Source organism: Haliotis asinina, chromosome 3, assembly GCF_037392515.1.
Source record: "Haliotis asinina isolate JCU_RB_2024 chromosome 3, JCU_Hal_asi_v2, whole genome shotgun sequence".
Lineage (NCBI taxonomy): Eukaryota > Metazoa > Mollusca > Gastropoda > Lepetellida > Haliotidae > Haliotis > Haliotis asinina.
Window position 1 is genome coordinate 73,014,666 of NC_090282.1, and position 25,456 is coordinate 73,040,121.

Sequence of the window (25,456 nt, forward strand, 5' to 3'; positions counted from 1 at the left end):
GAAGTTCGAAAAGTCCAAAGAGCATGCAACAAGGATGTGGCGGAGATCACAGGGCGAGTGTCGATCTTGATGCTGCTTGCGATGAGGGACTGATCACGTGCAGGTAATTAATGGCTCACATGCAGCCCACCTTCCATACAAATAACTACAGCCCCACAACACCTACTTGTTTCACATACTCAACATAAATTCGAGAAAAAGGCAACTATTTTCAAAGCATATCTGTTTGAATGTTCCCAATTTGATACATTTTGAACATATAATGCCGTTTAGAAAGGCGTCTTAGAGGGGTTGAGTCCAATCTGGGAATCAAGTGAGTTTGGTTTTATGCCGCTTCTAGCAACATTCCAACAAAAATAATCAGCAAAAATAATCCAGGGTGATGCCATTGGTACTCAGATATCAATCAGTATTTCAATATCAATAATTACAAATAAAGAAATGTTTGTAGTAACAAAAGGAACTGACCACCATGGCTATCTGTCCTTACTCTTAGTTAAGGTCAGACCTTGAGAAGTGAGCCAGACGTCTGGAGACCTCTCACCATCTCTCCTCCCTCTGTATCCCCCAACCACTCCCCTAGGGTACGGACAGTGTTACAGCACTGTATGTGTTATCACTCAACTGGGCCAGCCAGCCTCCTCTCTCTATCTAACACTTGATCTAATTAGCTCATCAAAGCACATCACAACAAGCTGATAAGCCCCTCTTGCCATGGACTAATGACCGTTTCCATCCCTCTGTCTGGCTTTGCTGGTTCTCACTCTCCTAGCTTCTGTCCAGGCTGGAGGTAAGTCGAGAAAAACACAACACGTTTACAGTCTCCAGCTTTGGCTCTCTGCTAATGGGGAGGACTGATGGTTACTTTGCTGAGAGAGGACAACGAACTTGAGTTCTTTGAATTTTAATGAAATATGGCACTTAACCCGTCAGGAGATTAGAATGTTCTTAACTTCATTTTTGAAAGCATGAGAAACAGATTTAATTAGTTTGGCATTTCATCAACTGCATTATTTTTTATAAAGAAAAACAATTATTTGTACCCTTGTGCAAATGCTTAGTTGGTAAGTTCAGTCAGCTACCAGACACATCTAGGATTGAATCACACATTTAGGCTGTCATATGTTGGCAGTCACGCTTGTAAACTATCACAAAGTAGGCTGTCACACACATAGGCAGTCACGCTTGTAAGCTATCACAAAATAGGCTGTCACATGTGGGCAGTCAAGCTTGTAAGCTATCACAAAGTAGGCTGTCACGCATGTAGGCATTCACGCTTGTAAGCTATCACAAAGTAGGCTGTCACACATGTAGGCTGTCACGCTTGTAAGCTATCACAAAGTAGGCTGTCACACATGTAGGCAGTCACACCTGTAAGCTATCACACCTGAAGGCTGTCAAATATGTAGGCAGTCACACTTGTTAGCGATCACACCTGAAGGCTGTCACATATATAGGCAGTCACGGTTGTAAGCTATCACAAATGTAGGCACTCAAACTTGTAAGCTATCACACATGTAGGCAATGACATTTGTAAGCTATCACATATGTAGGCAGTCATGCTTGTAAGCTATCATACATGAAGTTAAAACATAATAAGTGAGTGAGTATGTGTTTTTCGCCATTTTAAGAAATATTCCACCAGTATCATGGCAGGGTACACCAGAAATGGGCTTCACACATTCTACCCATGTGGAAAATAAAATTCTAGGTCTTCAGCATGAAAAGTGAATGCTTAACCACAAGGCTACCCACCACCCCAGAAACATAATGAGAGGCATGTTCAACTAATTAGGAGAAAACACATGCATTCTTATTCTAGCAGTGGGGAAGACTAGCCTTGGACATGATAAAACCAATTTTTGCCTGTTTGTCAGCACAGTGGTATTGTCTGTGTCCAAAAAGGGTAGCATGTCAAAGAACACACAAGTACTTTGTGATTCCATGTGATTAAATACAAAATTGGATACCAGACCTATGATGACGAAAAACAACATGTCAATACCAGGGAATAACTACTGTTATTATAAAATAAATCATTATTTATCTGAAGCAGCGACAATTATATGCCATTAAAAAAAAAAGAAGACAATATTGGATTTACCAGATAGACAAAATGCAAATGATGAAGTGAGGGCGGAAACAGACGATGTAGAGATACTAAGCGAAACTGTGACAATTTCTTCCATTCCTTTGGAAATATTTGATCATAACAGATATATATTACCTTTTCTCATATGCTTTGGCACTGGCTAGTGGTATGCTGGCAAAATGGAATATCTCCTACACGATGTAAACACAGACAGCCATGACATATCGTGTTCTGCCTGGTTGCATAAAGATAATTATGCATAAGCTGAAAGCTGCCAGACCCAGTCATGAACCCTTCAAAGGGTGTTGGGGTTAGATATGGCAATAGCAGAGACCATATACCGACAGTATATGGTCTCTGGCAATAGCAATGGCTAGAACTGGATAGTAAACTAGTCCGTCCTTACAATCTGTGTATGCTGTAGGACTGGCCTTAAGAAATGCTGTTTGTAGCCGAGGCAATATTAGTGGCCGACCCATACAAACAGTCTCCGCCATCAGAGAATAGTGCTGCCACCAGGAACTCCTTACACACAGTGGCTGCGGGGAAAGTGGCCTTGGTGGCCAGCCCATAGTCTGTTTCACAGTCTCTCAACCTTCTCGCCTAGCCCTCTGTGCAATGCTTAAAGGTAAATAAAGCAAGTCTACATTTTTTTAGGTTGAGGAATCTCTGATCAGCCTGGGGCTCCCTTTCAATTTATATGGGTTTGTGTGTTACAATGAAAAGTACATATATTCAGAGACTAAGCATTAGTCTAGCTGACCCACAAACTGGTGAGACTACACCATCACACTTTGGCCTCTTGCCTTCAAAACAATAATATCGGCTTAAATGATCAAATCTGCAATACATAGTACTCAAGATGTCATGTGTTGGTAAAGCTGAAGAGATTCTCTATGCATATTTAGATTAAACACAGATGCAGAAAACATCAATTTGAGTTCATTACAAATTTGTTTAATTGTTATATATTTATTTAGAAAGAAAGGTGAAATTGGAGGTGGTGTCTAAACTCCAATAAAATCTAGAACTGCTTCATTTATGGCTGTTGAACTAACACAATGGTAGTCTGACATACACACCCTGCAGCAAATATATCCAAAGGCATGCAACTAAAGAAAATCTGGCAAGTGTAGATATCCACAGCTTCTGAAAATGAAGAAAGTCTCAGGGATCCTTTTCATTATACATTTTGGAGGGACTATGAACTTCTTTTCTGTGACAGTATGTTCATTTCAGAAACCAGTTGTTTGTCAACTACAATGGCTAAGTAGAAGGAACATTGACTACTGCACCAGTTCCCCCTGGTGGTGATGACAGGTCAGGCAGCAGCAACAGCCACCACAGGCAACCTGATATATTGGTCACCTGCCCTCTGCCCTCTCACTGACCACATGTGCATGGAGGATGATGCTACAGCAAAAAATCAGACCGGGTCAGCTATAACTCCCAGCAGTACAAGCCAACAAACTTTCTGCTGAGCAGATGTCCCACGCCATCATTATACCTGCTGCAACACAGATCTGACTTGTCGTGATTTCAACAGACTATTTACCCACACCGGAAACCCAGTCTAAATTTATGTACACAAAGATACCAAATCTGAGACAGTGTAAGAACTTCAGTATAAACACCATATTCCTTCTCCTTTGAAACCAGGTGGCAACATTCCTCAGTTTTAACACAGGTACTTGAGAAAGAGACTCTTGGTGCTGCATGTCCCCCATGAAGATCTTCACTGACCCTCATTGCAGTGACCACAACCTTGTCCACTGCTTAAGAGCATCAGCAGCTCTTACCCCTCCTTCATCCTTATCAAGACCGAGGCTACCAGGCACCACTCTACTTCCACTAACAGCTGAGGGCATATACTGGAGGCTGGTGTTGAATGCCAGTTTAACCATCAGCAAGTTTCCATGACACCCTATTCTTTTGTACAGTCAGGCACCATTTAAGCGTTCTAATGACAAATTACCTAACATCCAGCTTCCTGTAGCTATCTATTGTCCAGTTTACCTAACATCTAGTTTCCTGTAAATTCCAACTGTCCAACCCATCCAACACCTAGTTCACTGTAAGTTCCAACTATCCAGCTTGTCTAGCATCTATCCTGTAAGTTCCTACTATCCAGCTTGTCCAACATCTAGTATCCTGTAAGTTCCAACTATCCAGCTTGTCTAACATCTATAATGTAAGTTCCTACTATCCAGCTTGTCCAACATCTGGTATCCTGTAAGTTCCTACTATCCAGCTTGTCTAACATCTACTATCCTGTAAGTTCCAACTATCCAGCTTGTCCAACATCTATCCTGTAAGTTCCAACTATCCAGCTTGTCCAACATCTAGTATCCTGTAAGTTCCTACTATCCAGCTTGTCCAACATCTAGTATCCTGTAAGTTCCTACTGTCCACTTACCTAACACCTAGTTTCCTGTAACTTCCTATTGTCTTATTACCCAACTCCTAGTTTCCTGTAACTTCCTACTGTCTTACCTAACTCCTAGTTTCATGTAACTTCCTATTGTCCACTTACCTAACACCTAGTTTCCTGTAACTTCCTATTGTCCAGTTTACCCAACTCCTAGTTTCCTGTAACTTCCTTTAGTCCAATTACTGAACACCTAGTCTCCTGTAACTGCCTCTGATGCGTGGGTGTTTGTTCGAAGATATTGTGAATATCCTGTATCCCCAACCCATCTCCAGTTACAGGTATATAGGTAGGAGGGTGGATATCACGATATGATCACACCAGCATTCATATCGTGATGTCTACCCTTTCAATAAAAACCCTCCTATAATCATCATCACTTCATGTCTCTACAATACAGCAACACCACTTTTGCCATGATTCTCAAACTCATGTAAATGTGAAAACATACATACAGAGACGTATCTATACATCCATATCCTGCCAGACCATACTAGACATACATACATCTTCCAACAAACACACCCAAAATATACACATCCGCAAACACACACATCAGGCACACAAACATTCCCGCCCTCTCATCTACTCCCTCCTAAACCGCAGACACAGAAACAGGTACAGATACACTAACACATCAGAGATGCACATGTAGAGAAAGAGAGAGAGACACACACACACACACACACACACACACACACACACAGGAGAAGAGAGATACATACAGCACAGATATACACAGCCACAATATAGACACACAGGATCGTCAGACACAACATGACTTTCAGAGGGAGAGACACACACACATACATACAGCACAAAGAGGGGGAGAAACGCACGCACACACGCACGCACGCACGCACGCACGCACGCACGCACGCACGCACGCAGGGGAAGAGATAAACACACATAAACACAACACAACACACAGAAGGAGAGAAAGACACACACTCATCAAAATAATATGTTCAAGACACACTTATTAAACAAACCATCTCCTTTATTAAGTCACACCTTCATCTCTCTCTTGTCCCTATACAACCCTCACCTTTCCCTCATCTTCAACATTGTCCCCCCCCACCCCCACCCTTCCCTGGACTCCACCCCCATTCCATTTGTGGTAGATGCACAGTGCCCCTCCCACCACCTCTGTCCACATGTACAGATAACCTGGGAAGCATTCCCCTGGCAGCAACATCATGGACAGCACCCATCCTTCCCCACAACAATTCAGTTCCACTCGCATCAGGCTCAGACCTTCTTCTAGTTACAAGGATCAGCAACACTTATAGAACATCTAAATATTCACATATTCCACAATTATGCAATACTTGTCGGAAAAGCTCATTTTAAAATGCGTCTATCTTATCCTACATCTTCCAACGCACTTAGGATAACCTACACCTCTGTGACCTTTCTGTATCTCTAAACCACGATTCCACATTTATGTACCAGCAAGTCTCCTTGATGCCAAGTCTTAAAGCAGCACTATGTTTTTATTCCTGAATATGAGTTATTAAGACAACAAACAGGTAGGTTAACATCAACCCGTATCATCGGGTTCAAGGCATCCCGGTCAACTCTTAAAAGTATACTACTCAAACAAGTTAAAGAACACCCAGTGCTTCCATATATCTATAATTAGACATCATTGGATGACAAATCATGGTATGTATACAAAGAACACCAAATCAGGTGTTCATTACTTCTTTTGATGTGCATTATAAAACAAACTTTATAAATAACAACTTCTTTATATTCGTGAGTGTAACATTTTGATACAGATTCTTTTACTGTTGTCATGCAGTCATTACAAGAATCTGTATCGAAACATCACACTCTCAAATAAAAAGAAACTGTTATAAATACAATGGCACTCAAAGAAGTTTTCACCTGCACATTCAAATCACCAAAGGTTTGGTCTTTCGGGGCTAAGCAGTTCCCATCAAAAGTGTCAAATTTTCTGTACAGTATACACAAGTCGGAGTATACATCAGTCAAGGCAACCTCAAACCAAGATACAAGAATTCCCGGCCAACCACCAACTCTCCAGTCAGTACACATCTTCAAGTCTGTCAGAGTGCTCACAGACCTGTGTAAAAAATCTCCATTTCCACCATCTCTGTTCCCTCCGACACTAAAAAGGCTCTTCCTGTATTTCAGCATTCTGTTTTACACATTCACCGCAGAACGTAACTGAAGCACTGCTGCCATGACTCACTCATACCTTCATATCTTCACTTTCCTGCTTTGGCCATATTTTCCTTCAAAATTTTCCTTATTTCATCTGTGTCAATTTTCAACTGAAACTCTTATGATGGAGGTTTGAATCTGACATGCCACTTTCTGTTCGAGGAAACAAGTTTCTACTTATATCTGCACATTTGTGCTTTTGAAATTAATAACATTTAAAATACTTATTAATGTGTCAATGTAATTATGTAAAAAAGTAAACAAATATGCAGACCAACTAATGAGAAACATATCCCCCTCCATCATCGCTGAATACATTTAGTAAGGATCTTCTCTAGTGTTTTCAAAGACTCACCGTACAGACAGCAACTTCCTTATTTAATGAATTTCAATTCAGATTGATGTACTGTCATCAAACATTCTGAGACCTTCTATATCAGGAAAACTTTCTGCTTGAATAAAATCTCAACCCACTTTGAATAAAGTCTTTCCTGTTGCCAACACACAAGAAAATGATTAACCCTCATGAACCAAAATAGCACTAACAATCCTGTGATGGCAAAAGTCAAGTCTAGACTTTCCATTCACTGCCATCATCATTATGACACAAAAATATTGCCGAGGTTCTTTAACTCTAAGACAAACTTAAAAAATATATGTTAAGCAACCCCAGACAGTTGTCACTTTCAATTAAACAATTAGACCTGTATCTTCCACATTATGATCCATTAAGTTTTTTATCAGATCTTAACTCTCACACACATTCAGTCCTCACATATAAGCAAGCAACAGCTGGTCAGAAATCAACACACGTTTCTTCTCAAATGAAACATCTATTTCTGTTAAAGAACCTGTGGCCATATTTTCTGGCTACAAACCTCAATACATGTAAGCCAGCTTTATCGGAACTGTACGCAGTACTAGTCCTATCACCTTGTTGCACTAACAACTAGTTTTGGAAACTGTATCTGCATACTGAGGTACCTGGCTTAAACCTTTAACTATACAACCTGGTTTAACAGTTGCTAAATAATTGAGCTAATCAAAGGTAATCTCTTGGTCACACTGAGGTCTATTTTAACTTAGCATCTGATCCACCAAGTGATCATACTCCCATACATGAACATAGACTTGAGGCTGTCATGGCGATACCATCTTTACGTAGCCCTTCTCAAATACCAATATTTATATGCAGCAAATGTTAGTAAATATACATCATATTTAAAAAACTGAATAAAAATTGAAAAGTTATTACTAAAATATATCTGTGTAGACATATATTAAAAACAATTTCAATTTTCAATGATTTGTAGACTTTCCTAAATTCATCTGCCAAGGTCACATCGGAAAGGCATCCCTGTTACATTTTTCAGCCATTGGTAAATGAAACATGTGAGGATTCCCCTGCTTGTCAGATGGTCAGTCATAGGTCAGAGCCAAATGAAGTCACATAATGAAGCTACATAATTACAAATGACATACATAAGCCAACACTCACTAAGTGGTTCAAGTTTTCATCTTGACCGAGTTGGGTTGCAGCTTCTGCTTTGTTTACAGTGAAATGTCTTCATTTGTCATAGAAATATTTGTGTAATGAACAAAATAAACATTAACTCTGTTTTAAGTGCAAGATATGTGTTGTTCACTGTACTTATACCTATCTATCTATCTATCCATGCCAGAAGTTAAGGATAAGGGATCACAAATATATTTCCAGACACATTTATTGTTTGTTCAGTATGCACTTAAAGAAAAATATTCAGAACCTTTATGCTTTTTCTGTCAAAAGGGCTTCAGGTGTTTTACAGTGGCATGAGACTATCAGCAATATCTTTATTTATTTGCTATTTCATCACTTAGTTTTTAAAAGAGAGTTACTTTTGTATTCCACTCATGCAGTTATATCATCTTACTATTCTGACATACGAACATTGACCCAAAAGACAATAAGATTAAATCTAAAGTATTTCAAATATGTTTCTGTTTATGTCCTTTTGCTCCAGTTCATGAAAATAATAATCCCACAATAAACAAAATGCCAAAGTATATTGGAGAAAATAACTAACAACTCTTAACAACTGTTTCCATTTTCACTTCCATTTTCACAATTACAATCACAAAGTTTTAGTGGTTTATTTCAAAGGAATGAAGTCACCTTGTCTGTAGTGAACTTATTTTCAATGGCCAAAATAAATGACAGTTTTGTATTTACTTTAGTTACCAAAAATGTAAACATTTCACTGCTTCAGTTAAAAAATTATGTTTATAATAAATTCAGTCACTTTTGTCTCTGTACAAACCATATTAGGCATGTGGTTCATTTCATTCCAAATAAAACAAACACTCTTCCACACAGAACATTCTGCGAAAAGGTTTACAAGTTGAAGAAATTCATCCAAGCAATGTATAAAAATAAATCCAAACATATACAACCGTCTGAGTTCTTCAACACTCATATGTATATCAACACTATCCTAAATAGGTCTACAAGACAAGAACTAGTGTGCAAACATCTATTTAAAGAACAATATGGCACTTTTGAATTTGAAAACCAACTGGCAACTAGAGAGTGTGTTTGTATTCAACATGGCAACAGTTAGTGACTGTACATGTGTTTAAGGTAACTGCATCATAAGGGTGAAAAGTGGACTGAAGTTGTTGAAAGTTTTGGTCACTGACCTGGTTTAGTCGCAGGCTAAGGACCCGAGCATCTCTGTACCTCTGTAAGCCATCATTCAGACCTCGAAGTTGGTTCAATGTGCCCTCTGCAAATCCAAAGCATATACTTGTAACTACAGACTAACTTATGTCTGTTGGAGTGCCACTATATTTGATACCAGTGACAAGGTTGGCTTGTTTCTTGTGGAGTTGGGTCAAAGCCTTAGCTTTTTGTCTCTCTCCCTCTTTCCCCGTTCTTCGAAAATGTTCAAGTATGAATGAAAGTGAGTTGGCACACAAGGCTCAGATCACACCAATCTTTAACAGTGCTAAAAATAACTCCCAATCCCAAGACTTATCAGGAGCCACAGTCACAGACATGATTGACTCTGCTGGCTTCCACCAGGGGGCACTTTCACTACCAGTGATGGTCCATGCCAACTGCTGGGGTACCACATGGGATGACTGGTAAACAATGGTGTGAGGCTCTGTAGGGGTGTGACAAAATGGTGTCATCACTAGTATTGATCCTAACATATACTAGCATAGGGCCTCCCTTTCCATACCACATACAAGTAAAATCAGCATGACTTCAAGTCAGATAACTCATGGTAAGACCCACTGGAGAATTAACAAACTGCAAACCAAGAATGAAGTGTGTTCTTCTTGAACTGAGAAAAAGAGGACCATGCACTATTTTTTGATACAATAAACTCTGAAGAAACTCTGTGTATCTGAGTCACCCACAGGAAACTGGCAACCATAATCCAGAGTGAACATTTACGACATAATTATAAGGATCATGAAATATATTGTTTGATACAATAAACCTTAAAGAAACTCTGTATATCTGTAACACCCACACGAAACTGGCAACCATAATCCAGAGAGAACATTTACGACATAATTATAAGGATCATGAAATATTTTTTGATACAATGAACTTTAAAGAAACTCTTTACAGCAAAAATATCCCCCAAAGAATCCATGGTCCCTACATATTTTTGTTGCAGTATAGCTAACACAGGGCACACTGTCACTGTCTGTGTACTACAGAGACTGTTCTATGGCCTGGTAGATCCACAGAGACAAGGAAAGGTAAAAAGAGGTTAAAAGATGACATAGTTATCCATCCAGATTGAGAACAAACCCCTGGATGGGAGTGTGTGCCAAATCTGAATCTACAGCAATGGCAAGAATTGCAGGGTTGCTAATGACGACATTACCTACATGCAGTAGCACAACATACCATTTGCAACAATGTCATGCACTGTTGTGAGTGAGTGAGTTTAGTTTTATGCCGCTCTCAGCAATATCCTGGCTTTAAGACGGTGGTCTATACATAATCAAGTCAGACAAGCCAGTGATCAACTGCATGAGCATCGATCTGCAAAAATGGGAACTGATGAAGTGTCAACCAAGACAGCGAGATTGACCATCCAGTCCCACCAGTTGCCTCTTACAATACGGATGGGTTACTGAAGATGAATTCTAACCCAGACCCTCACATTCTAATTTTCAGACATCAACTACAACAGGAAGAACATACATGAACCATGATGAACATAAGGTCAATCTGTTGCCTTTGGTCTTCTCAAAGTGGGAGGACTGCCTGGGGAAAGCATGCTATCCCAACAGGAAACCTTTGTTCATCAAGTACTGTGATGGTTTTGTTTGTTATTTTGGGCATCATTCAGTAAAACAGACAATCCTGTCACTGATATCATGAACAATTCATTCTACTGTTATTTTTGGATAATGCATCAGCCAAGTTGTTACACCTGTCCACCTTTAAAACATGTCATCTCTTAGAAGGCTGGTTGGTTGTTTTTTGTAACACCACACACTCTGCAATATTCCAGCTTTATGGCGGCGGTCTGTAAATAATCAAGTCTGGACTAGATAATCCAGTGATCATCAGCATGAGCACCAATCCACACAAATGGGATGCAATGACGTGTCAACTAGGTTGGTGAGAGTGACCATCCAATCCTGTTAGTCGCCTTGTACAATAAACCTGAAGGCCAATTCCAACCCCTATCTGGTTGGTGAGGTGGACCGCCACTTTTAGTAATATTCCAGCATCATCACAGCAGAGGACACAAGGAATGGGCTTCCCATATACTACCCATGTAGGGAATGGAACCTGGGTCTTCAGTGTGACCAGTGAATGCTGTAAAAACTAAACTACCCAACTACCCCTGGTATGTGGTTAAGATCTGTCAAACGTAATCACTACAAAAAATTACATCCTCCACGGCCATGGGTCAAAAGTCTGCCCATGACGGTTCAATAAAAGAATTTTTTTTTTTTTCAAAATAATATTACACACTGTCAGAGATAAATTCTACATCCCTTCTGATTCCAAAGTAAGAGACCCTTTAAGATCCAGGTTACACATGGCTTCAATAACAAATGCTTGTTGACAAACAGGATCAGGCACTCATGTTCGCGGACCTGGTTGACATCACGTCATCATATCCCTGCTGTGTAGATCAATGCTCATGCTGTTGATCACTGGGCTGTCTGGTCCAGACTTGCCATATTCCGGAATATTGTTGAGTGTGGCATAAAACCAAACTCACTCACTAATCGAAAAATGTTCAGTGGCCTGGCTGATAGTGTGCTCATATTGTCAACCACTGGTTTACCTTACCCACAGTCACCACTCATTTATCTAGAGGCTGTTGTAATATAGCTGTAAAATCTGAATGCAGCACAATCGTTCCCCAACTCATTCAACGAATTCCAGAAAGAGTTACTGATAATCTCCTTATACATCTTGTCATTTTGTAACAGTCTCTATTTACCCATAATGCAATGAGGATCCTGTGTGAAGTCTTCCTGTATATCCGATTCAGATCCATCACGAATAAATGAGGATGGCCTTGACCTCACTCCCTCATCAGTGCTGCCATAGTCGTCGCAGTCATCAACCTCTGCACCACCATCGTACACTGGGACACCAACAATACTTTCAATCATATCATGATGAGCCTGTCGTTCCAGGAAGATGCGATCAATGGTCTGCTCCATGCGAGTGTCACATCCCACCATTTGAACATCTGTAACCCGATTCATACAGATGACACAATGTTTACTGCAGCTAGACTAATCAACTGTGCTGAACAAATCATTAAAAACAGTCCACTTTTTATGCTTAACACATTTCACAAGTACATAATTTATTACACACAGGTATTTACGCATTATATTCAACATTCCTCGCGGGCACACAAAAAATTCAATTTGGATTTTAATCATTTATTTCACAGAAAATCAAATATTGTATTTAATACAATGCCAAATTGTCATATCGAAGGCACCTCAATTTCATAGAAATACAAGCTATTAAATCTTGATTTTCTTCAATTTATAATTTTAAACATTCTTTTTCATACTAAATATACACAGATTCTGAATGTATAAATAAAACACTGTTCACAAGTCTTGACAGGTGTATGAATTTTCTAAACAGAAATAAGATATGACACACAGGTAAAGATATCAATTAAAAGTATATACTGAGTCTTGAAAAGTATATACTGAGTCTTGAAAATATAAAACTTAATAAGCAGATGTATAGCCCATGATTCAAATAACACTAGGAAGACTGTATGTATGCCTCTGTAGATATAGTGTCTATGTACAAAACAAACCCTGCTCTTGTTGAATAGTTCTTTCCTTCTAAGAACACAGACACATTCTGCTTCAAATACTGAATGTCAAGAGTATTAGTTTCGATATCATAATTAATCTTCAAGAAACCTGACAACTGTGTAAATCAATCAATCAATTTTAACCTGAGGGGGAGCCTTGTTTCACAGGCCAGTCAGATTCAAAGTGACGCTGATCAGAGTTGTCTCCCCTCTTCATGCCTGCACCACTCTCCTGTAGCATATCAATATCTTGCTCTGAAAGAAACCAACAAAAATGTCTTCATATGTTCACAAGGTCTGTTACTTTCATACAAACATTACCCTGTTTTATCTACTTTTCAGCACAGACAGCTTATTATTTCATGATCTTGCAATATCAATAAAGCTCACATCTCTGTTATCAAGTAAAAAAGACAAGATCCTTTCCACATTCAGAAGAGTTAGTGAAGTTTTTTGCTACATTTAGCAATATTCCAGCAATATCACGGCAGGGACACCAGCAATAGGCTTCACACTTTGTACTCTGTGTGGAGAATCGAAACCTGGTCTTCTAACAAATGAACGCTTTAACCACTAACCCATCCTACTCCACATTGATAAGAAATCTCTGCTAACAGTAGAAGTGATTGTACAATTCTGACTACATTATATACAAATGTTTGTGAAACACTATGAAATAGAAGCGATACAAGGTATTTATGAGACACTGATCAGTCACACTATGGCATCCAGCATTGACAAATGCAGATACAAAGATATATTTCCTTTCAAGAAAATATGTGATGCTGGCATAAATACAATATTTACATAACTATTTCTGTCTCTACATACTTTCCATTGGAATGTCCACATATACTGAACATCAAAAGAAACACAAGTTTCAACAAATAAATTCGCACAAAAGTAAGCATTCATACTTAAAAGTTGACAAGAAGCCAAAATTGTGTTCAGTAAATATCACTGCAGCTGTTGTAATAGAATTGTACTAACAATGTTAAAACATAAGTAAAATATATATGTAACATACTGTAACAGTACAATTAATACCTCTGTATAGCTAAAATATTGCTGAGCTTGTTAAAGAAAAAAACAATTACAATATATAATAAACAGAAAACTGGTATACACACCAACAGAGGTCTGTGTTGAGTTTTGGAATGTAGTTAGGGAAGTATTCCCGCTGCTGTGATGTTGGATGATGCCATGTTCCTGTTCAATACGCTGTGTGTCGACTGTCACCATGCCATGTGTGTTGTACCTGCAACACAAAACAACACCATCAGTTTCATATTAGACTAATACCTGGTCTCTGAAATGAACATATTTTATGGCAAAAATCTCCATAATGAAATAAATAAAACACAACGAAAAGCAGCTCTGAGGCTTGAAGCCATGAAAATCTAGACTTGCCACATTTTCTAGACTTGCGTCAGCTTTCTTCCATAGATTTGCTTCAGAGTCTATATGACAGATTATCTTCATGTCTGCACTGCAGCAATAACTGTGTGTCATAATCTCACTGTCAACATCTCAGGAACCATTTATGTGCCATATTCCAGATGCTTCCACCTCAAGGACAACCTTGTATGTCACAATATAGCTGCTTGAATTTCAGGAACAAATTATGTGTCTTATTCTATTTCAGGAACAAACATGCGTGTCATAACCGTACAGCTTCCATTCAGGGACAAGTTATGTGTCTTATTCTATTTCAGGAACAAACATGCGTGTCATAACCGTACAGCTTCCATTCAGGGACAAATTATGTGTCTTATTCTATTTCAGGAACAAACATGCGTGTCATAACCGTACAGCTTCCATTTAGGGACAAATTATGTGTCTTATTCTATTTCAGGAACAAACATGCGTGTCATAACCGTACAGCTTCCATTCAGGGACAAATTATGTGTCTTATTCTATTTCAGGAACAAACATGCGTGTCATAACCATACAGCTTCCATTCAGGGACAAGTTATGTGTCTTATTCTATTTCAGGAACAAACATGCGTGTCATAACCGTACAGCTTCCATTCAGGGACAAGTTATGTGTCTTATTCTATTTCAGGAACAAACATGCGTGTCATAACCGTACAGCTTCCATTCAGGGACAAGTTATGTGTCTTATTCTATTTCAGGAACAAACATGCGTGTCATAACCGTACAGCTTCCATTCAGGGACAAGTTATGTGTCTTATTCTATTTCAGGAACAAACATGCGTGTCATAACCGTACAGCTTCCATTCAGGGACAAGTTATGTGTCTTATTCTATTTCAGGAAGAAACATGCGTGTCATAACCGTACAGCTTCCATTCAGGGACAAATTATGTGTCTTATTCTATTTCAGGAAGAAACATGCGTGTCATAACCGTACAGCTTCCATTCAGGGACAAGTTATGTGTCTTATTCTATTTCAGGAACAAACATGCGTGTCATAACCGTACAGCTTCCATTCAGGGACAAGTTATGTGTCTTATTCTATTTCAGGAACAAACATGCGTGTCATAACCGTACAGCTTCCATTCAGGGACAAGTTATGTGTCTTATTCTATTTCAGGAACAAACATGCGTGTCATAACCATACAGCTTCCATTCAGGGACAAGTTATGTGTCTTATTCTATTTCAGGAACAAACATGCGTGTCATAACCGTACAGCTTCCATTCAGGGACAAATTATGTGTCTTATTCTATTTCAGGAACAAACATGCGTGTCATAACCGTACAGCTTCCATTCAGGGACAAATTATGTGTCTTATTCTATTTCAGGAACAAACATGCGTGTCATAACCGTACAGCTTCCATTTAGGGACAAATTATGTGTCTTATTCTATTTCAGGAACAAACATGCGTGTCATAACCGTACAGCTTCCATTCAGGGACAAATTATGTGTCTTATTCTATTTCAGGAACAAACATGCGTGTCATAACCGTACAGCTTCCATTCAGGGACAAGTTATGTGTCATTTTCTCTCAGCTTCCATTTCATGGACAACGTTGTATGTCATATTCTCACCGATTCCATTTCCGGAACAACAATGAATGTCATATTCTCATCGATTCCATTTTTGGGACAAATGTGTATGTCTTATTCCCACTGATTCCATTTTTGGAACAACAATGAATGTCATATTCTCAACGATTCCATTTCTGCGACAAAATTGTACACTATAATCTTATTGCTTCCATTCTGGGACAACCTTGTATGCAACATTCTCACTACTTTGGTTTCACATTTTCTCAGTCATCATGCCACCATCAAGGAAAAAATGTTGAGGCCCCAGAGATGACTTACTGTATGGCCATAGAATCATTTTCAACTGAACTCATACCCCAATCCAGAGGGCCCAAGGCAGATTCCCCAGCACACCTGGCCCATGGCAGTTATTCCCCAACCACATGGCCCAAGGCAGATTCCCCAGCACACCTGGCCCATGGCAGTTATTCCCCAACCACATGGCCCAAGGCAGTTATACCCACACCACATGGTCACACTTCTACATAATCCACCTGCAGGTGCTTTTCCTTGATCGATTCTAGCAGCCCTCTAAATATCATAGCCAAAAGAAGTCACCTTCCAGCAGGGTCTAAAGGCAGGGGGTTTCATTCATCTCCTGTAACACATTGTCAACTTCCACAATCAATCATCTAAGGGAGAGAGACATAGCTATAAAAACTTGTGAACAATAAATGCAATTTCATTAGATCTGCAATAGCAACCCTTCAGCCTCGAGTTAGTGAGTTTGGTTTTCTGACACCCTTAGCAATATTCCATTAATATAATGGCTTGGGACACCAGATATGGGCTTCACACATTGTACCCAAATGGGGAATCGAACCTGGGTCTTTGACATGACAAGCAAACACTTTACCACCAGGCTATCGTAGTGTTTTGAGCAAGCACTAGATGCATGGATACGTGTGGTATATAATATCCTATAATATTTTATGATAATAATATCATGATAATAATAATATCATAATATCCCACCACCCCTACAGCCTAGACGCTGCTCTGTATCGATAATGACACTGATATGTACACACCAGATTAGCGATCTAATCAAATCAAATGACTGCCACTCTCTGTGTTTTCATAATATCCATATTGCCTCATTTAACGCAATCAAACCACTGCATTACAAACTCACTGAAATCAACTTCACATGTGGCTTGTAAAAGAGGGATTTTTTTTATGATAAAAGCAAGATGCTATTACTGTCGTAATAGTCGAACAAAAGTCATTATTGATTGAAACAGTGCGACAGAAGCCTCATTAAAATCTGCCTCTACAGACAACCTCATTGATCTTATGATTACAACTGTCCATGAATAGAATGTAATTACTAAAGAAATAACAACAAAAGAAATTGATAACAGTATGAGAAAATGCCTTGCAAATTATTTCCAGTTCCGTGCATGGTATTAGCACCAAAACAGAAAACAGCGTAACCACTGTGTCCACACTGCTAAAAACCCATTCTCTAAAGAAAGATTAACCATTCTGGTAAACTACTTTGGTTTCATATTCACCAATAAGTAGTGACTGACAGACATGGATAATATCAAGGTGTGTTATTTTGCTGGGATTTAAGTCTGAACTGATGCACAACTCAGGTGTTTACCATTTTGGCTAAACCCCTGATTAATGGAAATGGTGTTGAGAAGCATCTTTGCTGACACTTCCAAGAGTACTAACAACATTTCGTCATTGGCATATATCCTGTATCTTGGCTGCCTTTAATCAATATATTACAGTCCTTTTGAATAATTTTACAGATCAATCAATTGCAAATTTTATCATTGTACAAAACTGCCACATAAATATAAACAGTACACATGTTTATCATGTACTAATACCCAACTGCTTCCTTATATCTGAACATTTTCCAGCTCCACCCAAAAACGTTTGTTTGAGAATCTATCATCATTGAAAATGCTAAAGTTGTTATCAAAAAAACATTTCAAATTGAATGGAATATATTGCCACATTTTCCCTTAATTTCTCTTCATCATCTGTTTCCTCCTTGACTTCATCATCAATGTTGTAAATCCAATATCCCTACTTATTTTCAATGGTCTACAACCAGTTACAACGCTAATCATACCACCATTTAACATCTAGCGCCTTAGCTTGTCAAGGCACAAAAAGCCCACTGAGTTTACTGAGTTCTGTCTCCGATGCTGAGATCTTGTAGTCACACTAATAAACTCATGTCCTGTTTAGTTACCAGTCAACCCAGGACGCAGCTCCATGATATAGCGCCACCTGTACCCACAAAGATCATTGGAGGACTGCACACTTCCTCTTTCGAAGCACGGCACCTGCATCAATCATGGCCACAATGGTGCTCACAACGAGCCTCATCAGTCTTGGTTAGCTCAACAATCAATGGCAAATCTGGGACATTTTCTTGGTTTTCTTCCCATAGAATTCCTCAGGATATGATGAAAAAAAGACCCCATGAAGCCCTATGGCAGATCTTAACCTAAATATCTTACTCCTCAGGCAAGAATACAACACAGTATTTAAATCCCATGTGTATATATGAATCCTAGCATCCCCAAGCTGCTTACAGGTGTCAAACTTTGGTGCTCTTCGGTGCTGAAGGTAAGAATCAATGATCCTCTACCCAATGTCACAAAGAATGAAGTCGTCCCGAATATTTGATCATTCCACTGGGAATGAACTCCTTCGATCGAAACACACAGACATAAATAATGCCTCACTCTCAATTAATCACTTCCAAAACATGTTTGCTGTGTGCGAATGGTCATTTTTCAAACTAGATGTCAAATGGAAATTGCCAACAATACTAGTAGCAACAGAAAATGGGAAATATAAAGGATCTGAAGGATTAAACTATTTGAATATATTTCTACCTGATGATGGCCCTGGAACAGGCCCTGAGACATTGTATCAAAGTATAAAAAGATGAAATCCAGGAAATTCTTTACGTTCATCAAACACCATCTTCTAACATGCCAATCAATAATCTGTTTAGAAATACGTTGTGTCAGTTTCACATGAAGAGAAACAAAGAATTGCTCACTATGAAGTGAGTGAGTGAGTGAAAGCGAGTGAGTGAGTGAGTGAGTGAGCACCATTTATCATCACTTGAGCAATATCTGGCAGTTTCACAAAAAAAAAAGTTCACACATTTTTTCATATGTGGAGTCAAACCTAGTAATACATGAGAGGAACAAATGCCTTCACCACGAACCTACCCCATCATCCTGACATACCCATCCACAGGTTCCATCCAAACCACTGGGCTACCAAACCTAGCATTTGTACCATACCATTCCATTCAAAATAAGCTGACATAGTACCTCTGGCACGCAGAATAAACACCAGTGATATGAAATAATCAGGTGTCCCTTAACATGTTTTGAGTGCTATATTAAACATGGGCCAATGACTATATAGATCACATATACAATAAACACTAAATAGAACATATTCTCATATTTCACATTTCATGGTTGATTTGCTGAACATAAAGCAGCCATCGCCATAAACTGGGAACAAAGAAACAGCTGATCATACACATTCAGTTCATATTTTGAGCATTGATTAATTACAATGCATATGTATCTCAATATAGTGAATGACCTAATTAACAATGCTTCTCTTAACAAGAAATTTACCAGTACACATTGCTTGTCCCCACAATCACCAATTTGTATCACCCATAAGATAAAAATCACATTTACTATGAGAAAACTTTGCTGCACTGTATTCTTAATAATTTCAATAATCAACATGCAACGTCAATTTTATGACACAATGATTGTGTTCATAAAATATTTACTGGACTGTTTATCAAAGAGTGATAAGAACGATAATATTAGTATTACTGCGAAATGTAATAGCTACATTATGAGCAGATATGAAATGAAATCAAAGCATGTTTGCAGTTTGAAATCATAAGTGGAAATTATCTAGTAGTCCACGGACAAGAAAGATACCATCATCTGATTATCCGAAATGAAGACTGACTTGTCCTGGGCGTCAGGCAATGGGATTTTTTAACCCCTGCATTGTATATTAGGCTACATCTATCTGATGTGGAATCGAAGCAAAAACATCCTCTCGGTATACCTGCTTTAAATAATATCTAACGGTTGGGCATCAGGTGGTCACAATGTATGTTCTGCCTGATTATCTTGATCTGATACTGTCAACATTTAGTTTGAACGTTGTGATCAAAACCACCTATCAATAAACATTGTGCAACAAGCAAACCAAACAATACCCTCACCAGTGTATGTAACACACAGCAAGTGTAGCTGTCATAAAAAACTAGCACAACCACAGAGATGTGTAGAACAGTTTGATCACTGTTGTAAATACTAGCTGTCCTCATTCACCAATACAGCAAGCACCTGCTGAACCGACACATCAGCTCCAATAATCACACCATCAGTAGAATCAACCTGTAAATTATCCAAAGAACCAAGGGATAACAGACTAAAGTGTATTATTATTTCATTTGTTACAATTGCCGCTAGTACTAGAAGCAGCCAAGCTACTGTGGAGTGATCTGCTTCACCATTATCACAAATCAAGAATTATAACAAACAAATCATGATTACAATCTGTCAAATAGTTTTATAATTAACTCTTAACATGCATTTATATGCAGAAATACATATAAAAGAAAACCATTTAAAATTCTTATTTACATCATACTCAACATAATATATGACCTTCAGCCATGAATAATTTTTTAATAAAACCTTTCTGTCAGAAGTGTGATCAATTTTGATAGAGCACTGACCTCCTCACATCAGTACCTGCTGCTATCATATCTCTGTTCCCTGTTGTAAGGTATTTAACCACATGCTCAACTGTGTTTAATTACCTTGTCACAACAACTCGACCAGGGCAGCTATTGTCTGAGAAATTTTATCGGCAGTCAAGTACAAAAGCAGTTGGTCTAATCCTTTGTTGCAGAGAAGGGTGGGTCCCTCAGTGGAATATATTCATATACTACAATCTGGGAGATATGAATCAATACTTCACGGAGGTCACATGATCAGAGAATGCATCGTGGGACAACACATGGTGCTGTAACAGACTGGTCTCACCTCATCAGCAATGCTTCTCTCTGCACAATGATACCAACACCCTTAACAGCTGCCCTGAATGCACTGTTGTTAAATGATTCAATATGGCACAGTAGTTTGTTTAGTACTCAAATGATAAATCACTTGGGAGTGTGACAACAAGGTCAATGTCTACTTAATGCTTGTGTTGCACTTTCACGGCAGTGTGCCAGAGAGCACCAACTATATAAATATAAAAACAATAGTCTTGGAAAACACATTAGTTTGACTGAAACATGAATTACACATATAGTACATTGTAGACTCAGTAACCCAGTAATTTTAGACTCATTAAATGTTTCAGTCAGGGCTATAGTATTACAGAAAAGGTTGGGTGGAAACAAAAATAATCTGGTTCAATGACTGCACAACAAACTAACATTAAAGGTACTACATGCCCTCCAAGTCATTGAGTGAGGTCTGTAGACTGACATAAAGTCTCTGAAACAAACATATTTACAGAGAAACAGTTTCTAAATTATCTGGATAAAATATAATTGGAATAAAAATATAATCTAAAGGAACAACAAAATACTGTTCACTTTCAGAAACTGGCACTGCAGTAAACTAGACTTGCAACAGATTCTAGACTTGCATGGGTTGTATTGGGTCTACTAGTTTCAGGGCTGTTTGACAGGCTATGAGTTCTGGTGTGATTACAACCGCCAAAGTCACAAACACAACTGCAATTCCACTTTGCATGGCTTTTAGTACAGCAACAGTATGATAAACATTTGTTAATTCCACAAATATTAAATTGCCTGACAATAACCAAAGCATTTATAAGCTACTTGACCACAACAATCAATAAACTCAACTCCTCCACAACAACCACCAATAACTTCAACTCTTCCACTACAACCAATCATAACCTCAGCTAATAGATGACAACCATCAATAACCTCAACTCCTTGACCACAACAAAAAATAATCTCAACTCCTCCCACGTAACCACCAATAACCTCAAGTCCTAAACCACAACCACCAATAACCTCAAGTCCTAAACCACAACCACCAATAACCTCAAGTCCTAAACCACAACCACCAATAACCTCAAGTCCTAAACCACAACCACCAATAACCTCAACTCCTCAACTGATGATAAGGACAACAGCTGGTTTGGAAGCTGTTAGAGTGTCAGGTTAGGGGAGGTGTAAACTAACATGCTGTTTAATCTAGCGCAACCACAGCAGTCTGGCTTGTGTCTGGCAAACATTGTGCCTCCTGCACCCTAGTTGTATGCATGGACTCACAATGGCCGTAGTTATACACTTCACACATTCTCGCTTCATGCCAAGATTCGTCTGTGAATCTGAGGTTGAAAGCTGGTCTAATTATATTTACTAAGCGGATATTTATACAGTATAACTTTCATGATGTTGAAAATGGTGGTGTAAAATTACAAACATCTGCTGACATTTTTTTGAACTCTTGTCTCCAATACATGAGACATAAGACAACACATTGTGCTAACATATTCCGATCTCCCCTGAAGAAGAAGATAAAGCTCATTTGAAATACCTAATATGGGATATCCTATCAGTTTCCAATGCCATGTGAATCTGTCCAAATCAAGATGTTAATCTGAAAACCAATATCAATACTAACCAAAATCAATGTCTGGCCAGTATAAAATAACTGTACTAACTGGTATCAATGTCTGGTATCAATGAACAACTGTACAAACCCGTATCAACAAACAACTGTACTAACCAGTATCAACAAACAACTGTACTAACCAGTATCAACAAACAACTGTACTAACCGGTATCAATATCTGGCCAGTATCAACAAACAACTGTACTAAAAAGTATCAACAAACAACTGTACCAACCAGGATCAACAAATATATGTACTAACCGGTATCAATATCTGGCCAGTATCAACAACCATCTCTATTAACCAGTGTCAACAAACAACTGTACTAACCAGGATCAACAAACAACTGTACTAATCGGTATTAATACCTGGCCAGTATCAACAACCATCTCTATTAACTAGTATCAACAAACAACTGTACAAACCAGTAAACCAGTATCAACAAACAACTGTACTAACCAGTATCAACAACAACTGTACTAATGTGCATTAACAGTATCAACAAACAACTGTACTAACCAGTATCAACAACAACTGTACTAATGTGCACTAACAGCATCAACAAACAACTGTACTAACCAGTATCAACAACAACTGTACTAATGTCCACTAACAGCATCAACAAACAACTGTACTAACCAGTATCAACAACAACTGTACTAATGTCCACTAACAGCATCAACAAACAACTGTACTAACCAGTATCAACAACAACTGTACTAATGTCCACTAACAGCATCAACAAACAACTGTACTAACCAGTATCAACAACAACTGTACTAATGTCCACTAACAGCATCAACAAACAACTGTACTAACCAGTATCAACAACAACTGTACTAATGTCCACTAACAGCATCAACAAACAACTGTACTAACCAGTATCAACAACAACTGTACTAGTGTCCACTAACAGCATCAACAAACAACTGTACTAACCAGTATCAACAACAACTGTACTAATGTGCACTAACTAACCGTATCAACAAACAACTGTACTAACCAGTATCAACAAACAACTGTACTAACCAGTATCAATATCTGGCCAGTATCAACAAACAACTGTACTAAAAAGTATCAACAAACAACTCTACCAACCAGGATCAACAAATATATGTACTAACCGGTATCAATATCTGGCCAGTATCAACAACCATCTCTATTAACCAGTGTCAACAAACAACTGTACTAACCAGTACCAACAAACAACTGTACTAATCGGTATTAATACCTGGCCAGTATCAACAACCAACTCTATTAACTAGTATCAACAAACAACTGTACAAACCAGTAAACCAGTATCAACAAACAACTGTACTAACCAGTATCAACAACAACTGTACTAATGTGCACTAACAGTATCAACAAACAACTGTACTAACCAGTATCAACAACAACTGTACTAATGTGCACTAACTAACAGTATCAACAAACAACTGTACTAACCAGTATCAACAAACAACTGTACTAATCGGTATTAATACCTGGCCAGTATCAACAACCATCTCTATTAACTAGTATCAACAAACAACTGTACTAACCAGTAAACCAGTATCAACAAACAACTGTACTAACCAGTATCAACAACAACTGTACTAATGTCCACTAACAGCATCAACAAACAACTGTACTAACCAGTATCAACAACAACTGTACTAATGTGCACTAACTAACAGTATCAACAAACAACTGTACTAACCAGTATCAACAAACAACTGTACTAACCGGTATCAATATCTGGCCAGTATTAACAACCATCTCTATTAACCAGTGTCAACAAACAACTGTACTAACCAGTATCAACAAACAACTGTACTAATCGGTATTAATACCTGGCCAGTATCAACAAACAACTCTACTAGCCTGTATCAATGTTGAAATATTTCGGAAGAATAGCAACCAGTTTGGTTTCTGCACCAACTAATATCAAATCAAGTATTTTTCCCAACCTCTAGATTGCCAACGTGGAATTTATGAGGCAGTTATTGACCCAAAACAAACATGTTTCATAATCCTAAGCTAAATCTGAGGGTGAAACTTGATAAAGAGGTGCCTGCTGAGAAACAAGTACAACCAGTGTTCATTCAGTTGCTAGGAACTCTTCTGTAACTGAAGGTTAGTTTTGCAAAGGAATTCTGTGTTTCCACAAGTATTTTGTCACAACAAAGTATAACCTTAAACTTTTGACTTAACATGACAGACCATATATACATGACGATATTATAACTTTCCATACTCAGCTTTCCTTGAACTAACAGTAATTCCCAGTGTGCAGCACACAGTTAAAAAGAACCCATGAATTTGTTGGTATATCACCAGATGGTGCCCACATGAATACGAGCAAACACACAAAGTACTGTGACTATATGCCCCAGTCCACCAAGCTGTGAATGAGTACTTCCTAAGGATGGGAAAGCCACACTAACATGGGGTGACCAGTGGCTGCAAGAGTTGTATTATCCCCAAGGAGTTGAGATCGACAACACGATGGACTGTTTGAGATTCACATCAAATAATTGAGGGGCAAAACAAAGCCTTTGAGCAGATGAGCTGGACAAATATTAGCATAATAATTCAAAATATGTTTTCTTTGACATCAGATATGGTTGTATTATCTCAAGTGTTGTAAATATTGCTAGATAATAAGAATTTATGATAATTTCTACATATTTCTTGATTTCAAAATGCATCATCAACCCAAAATAACTGGCCATGGCAC

The 25,456-nt window shown here is 38.5% G+C and overlaps 1 protein-coding gene across 8 annotated transcripts in view; it reads right to left on the reverse strand.

Annotated features, from left to right (window-relative positions):
• LOC137278424 (rho guanine nucleotide exchange factor 28-like) overlaps positions 1-25,456 on the reverse strand; it is a 252,564-nt gene that overhangs the window by 116,977 nt on the left and 110,131 nt on the right. For all 8 annotated transcript variants that reach the window (XM_067810747.1, XM_067810746.1, XM_067810742.1 and 5 more), the window contains exons 7-10: positions 14,161-14,288; positions 13,175-13,285; positions 12,182-12,436; positions 9,393-9,478 (exon numbers count right to left, since the gene is read on the reverse strand). In XM_067810747.1, coding sequence (XP_067666848.1) covers positions 9,393-9,478; positions 12,182-12,436; positions 13,175-13,285; positions 14,161-14,288 — 580 coding nt within the window. The remainder of the gene's footprint in view (positions 1-9,392; positions 9,479-12,181; positions 12,437-13,174; positions 13,286-14,160; positions 14,289-25,456) is intronic.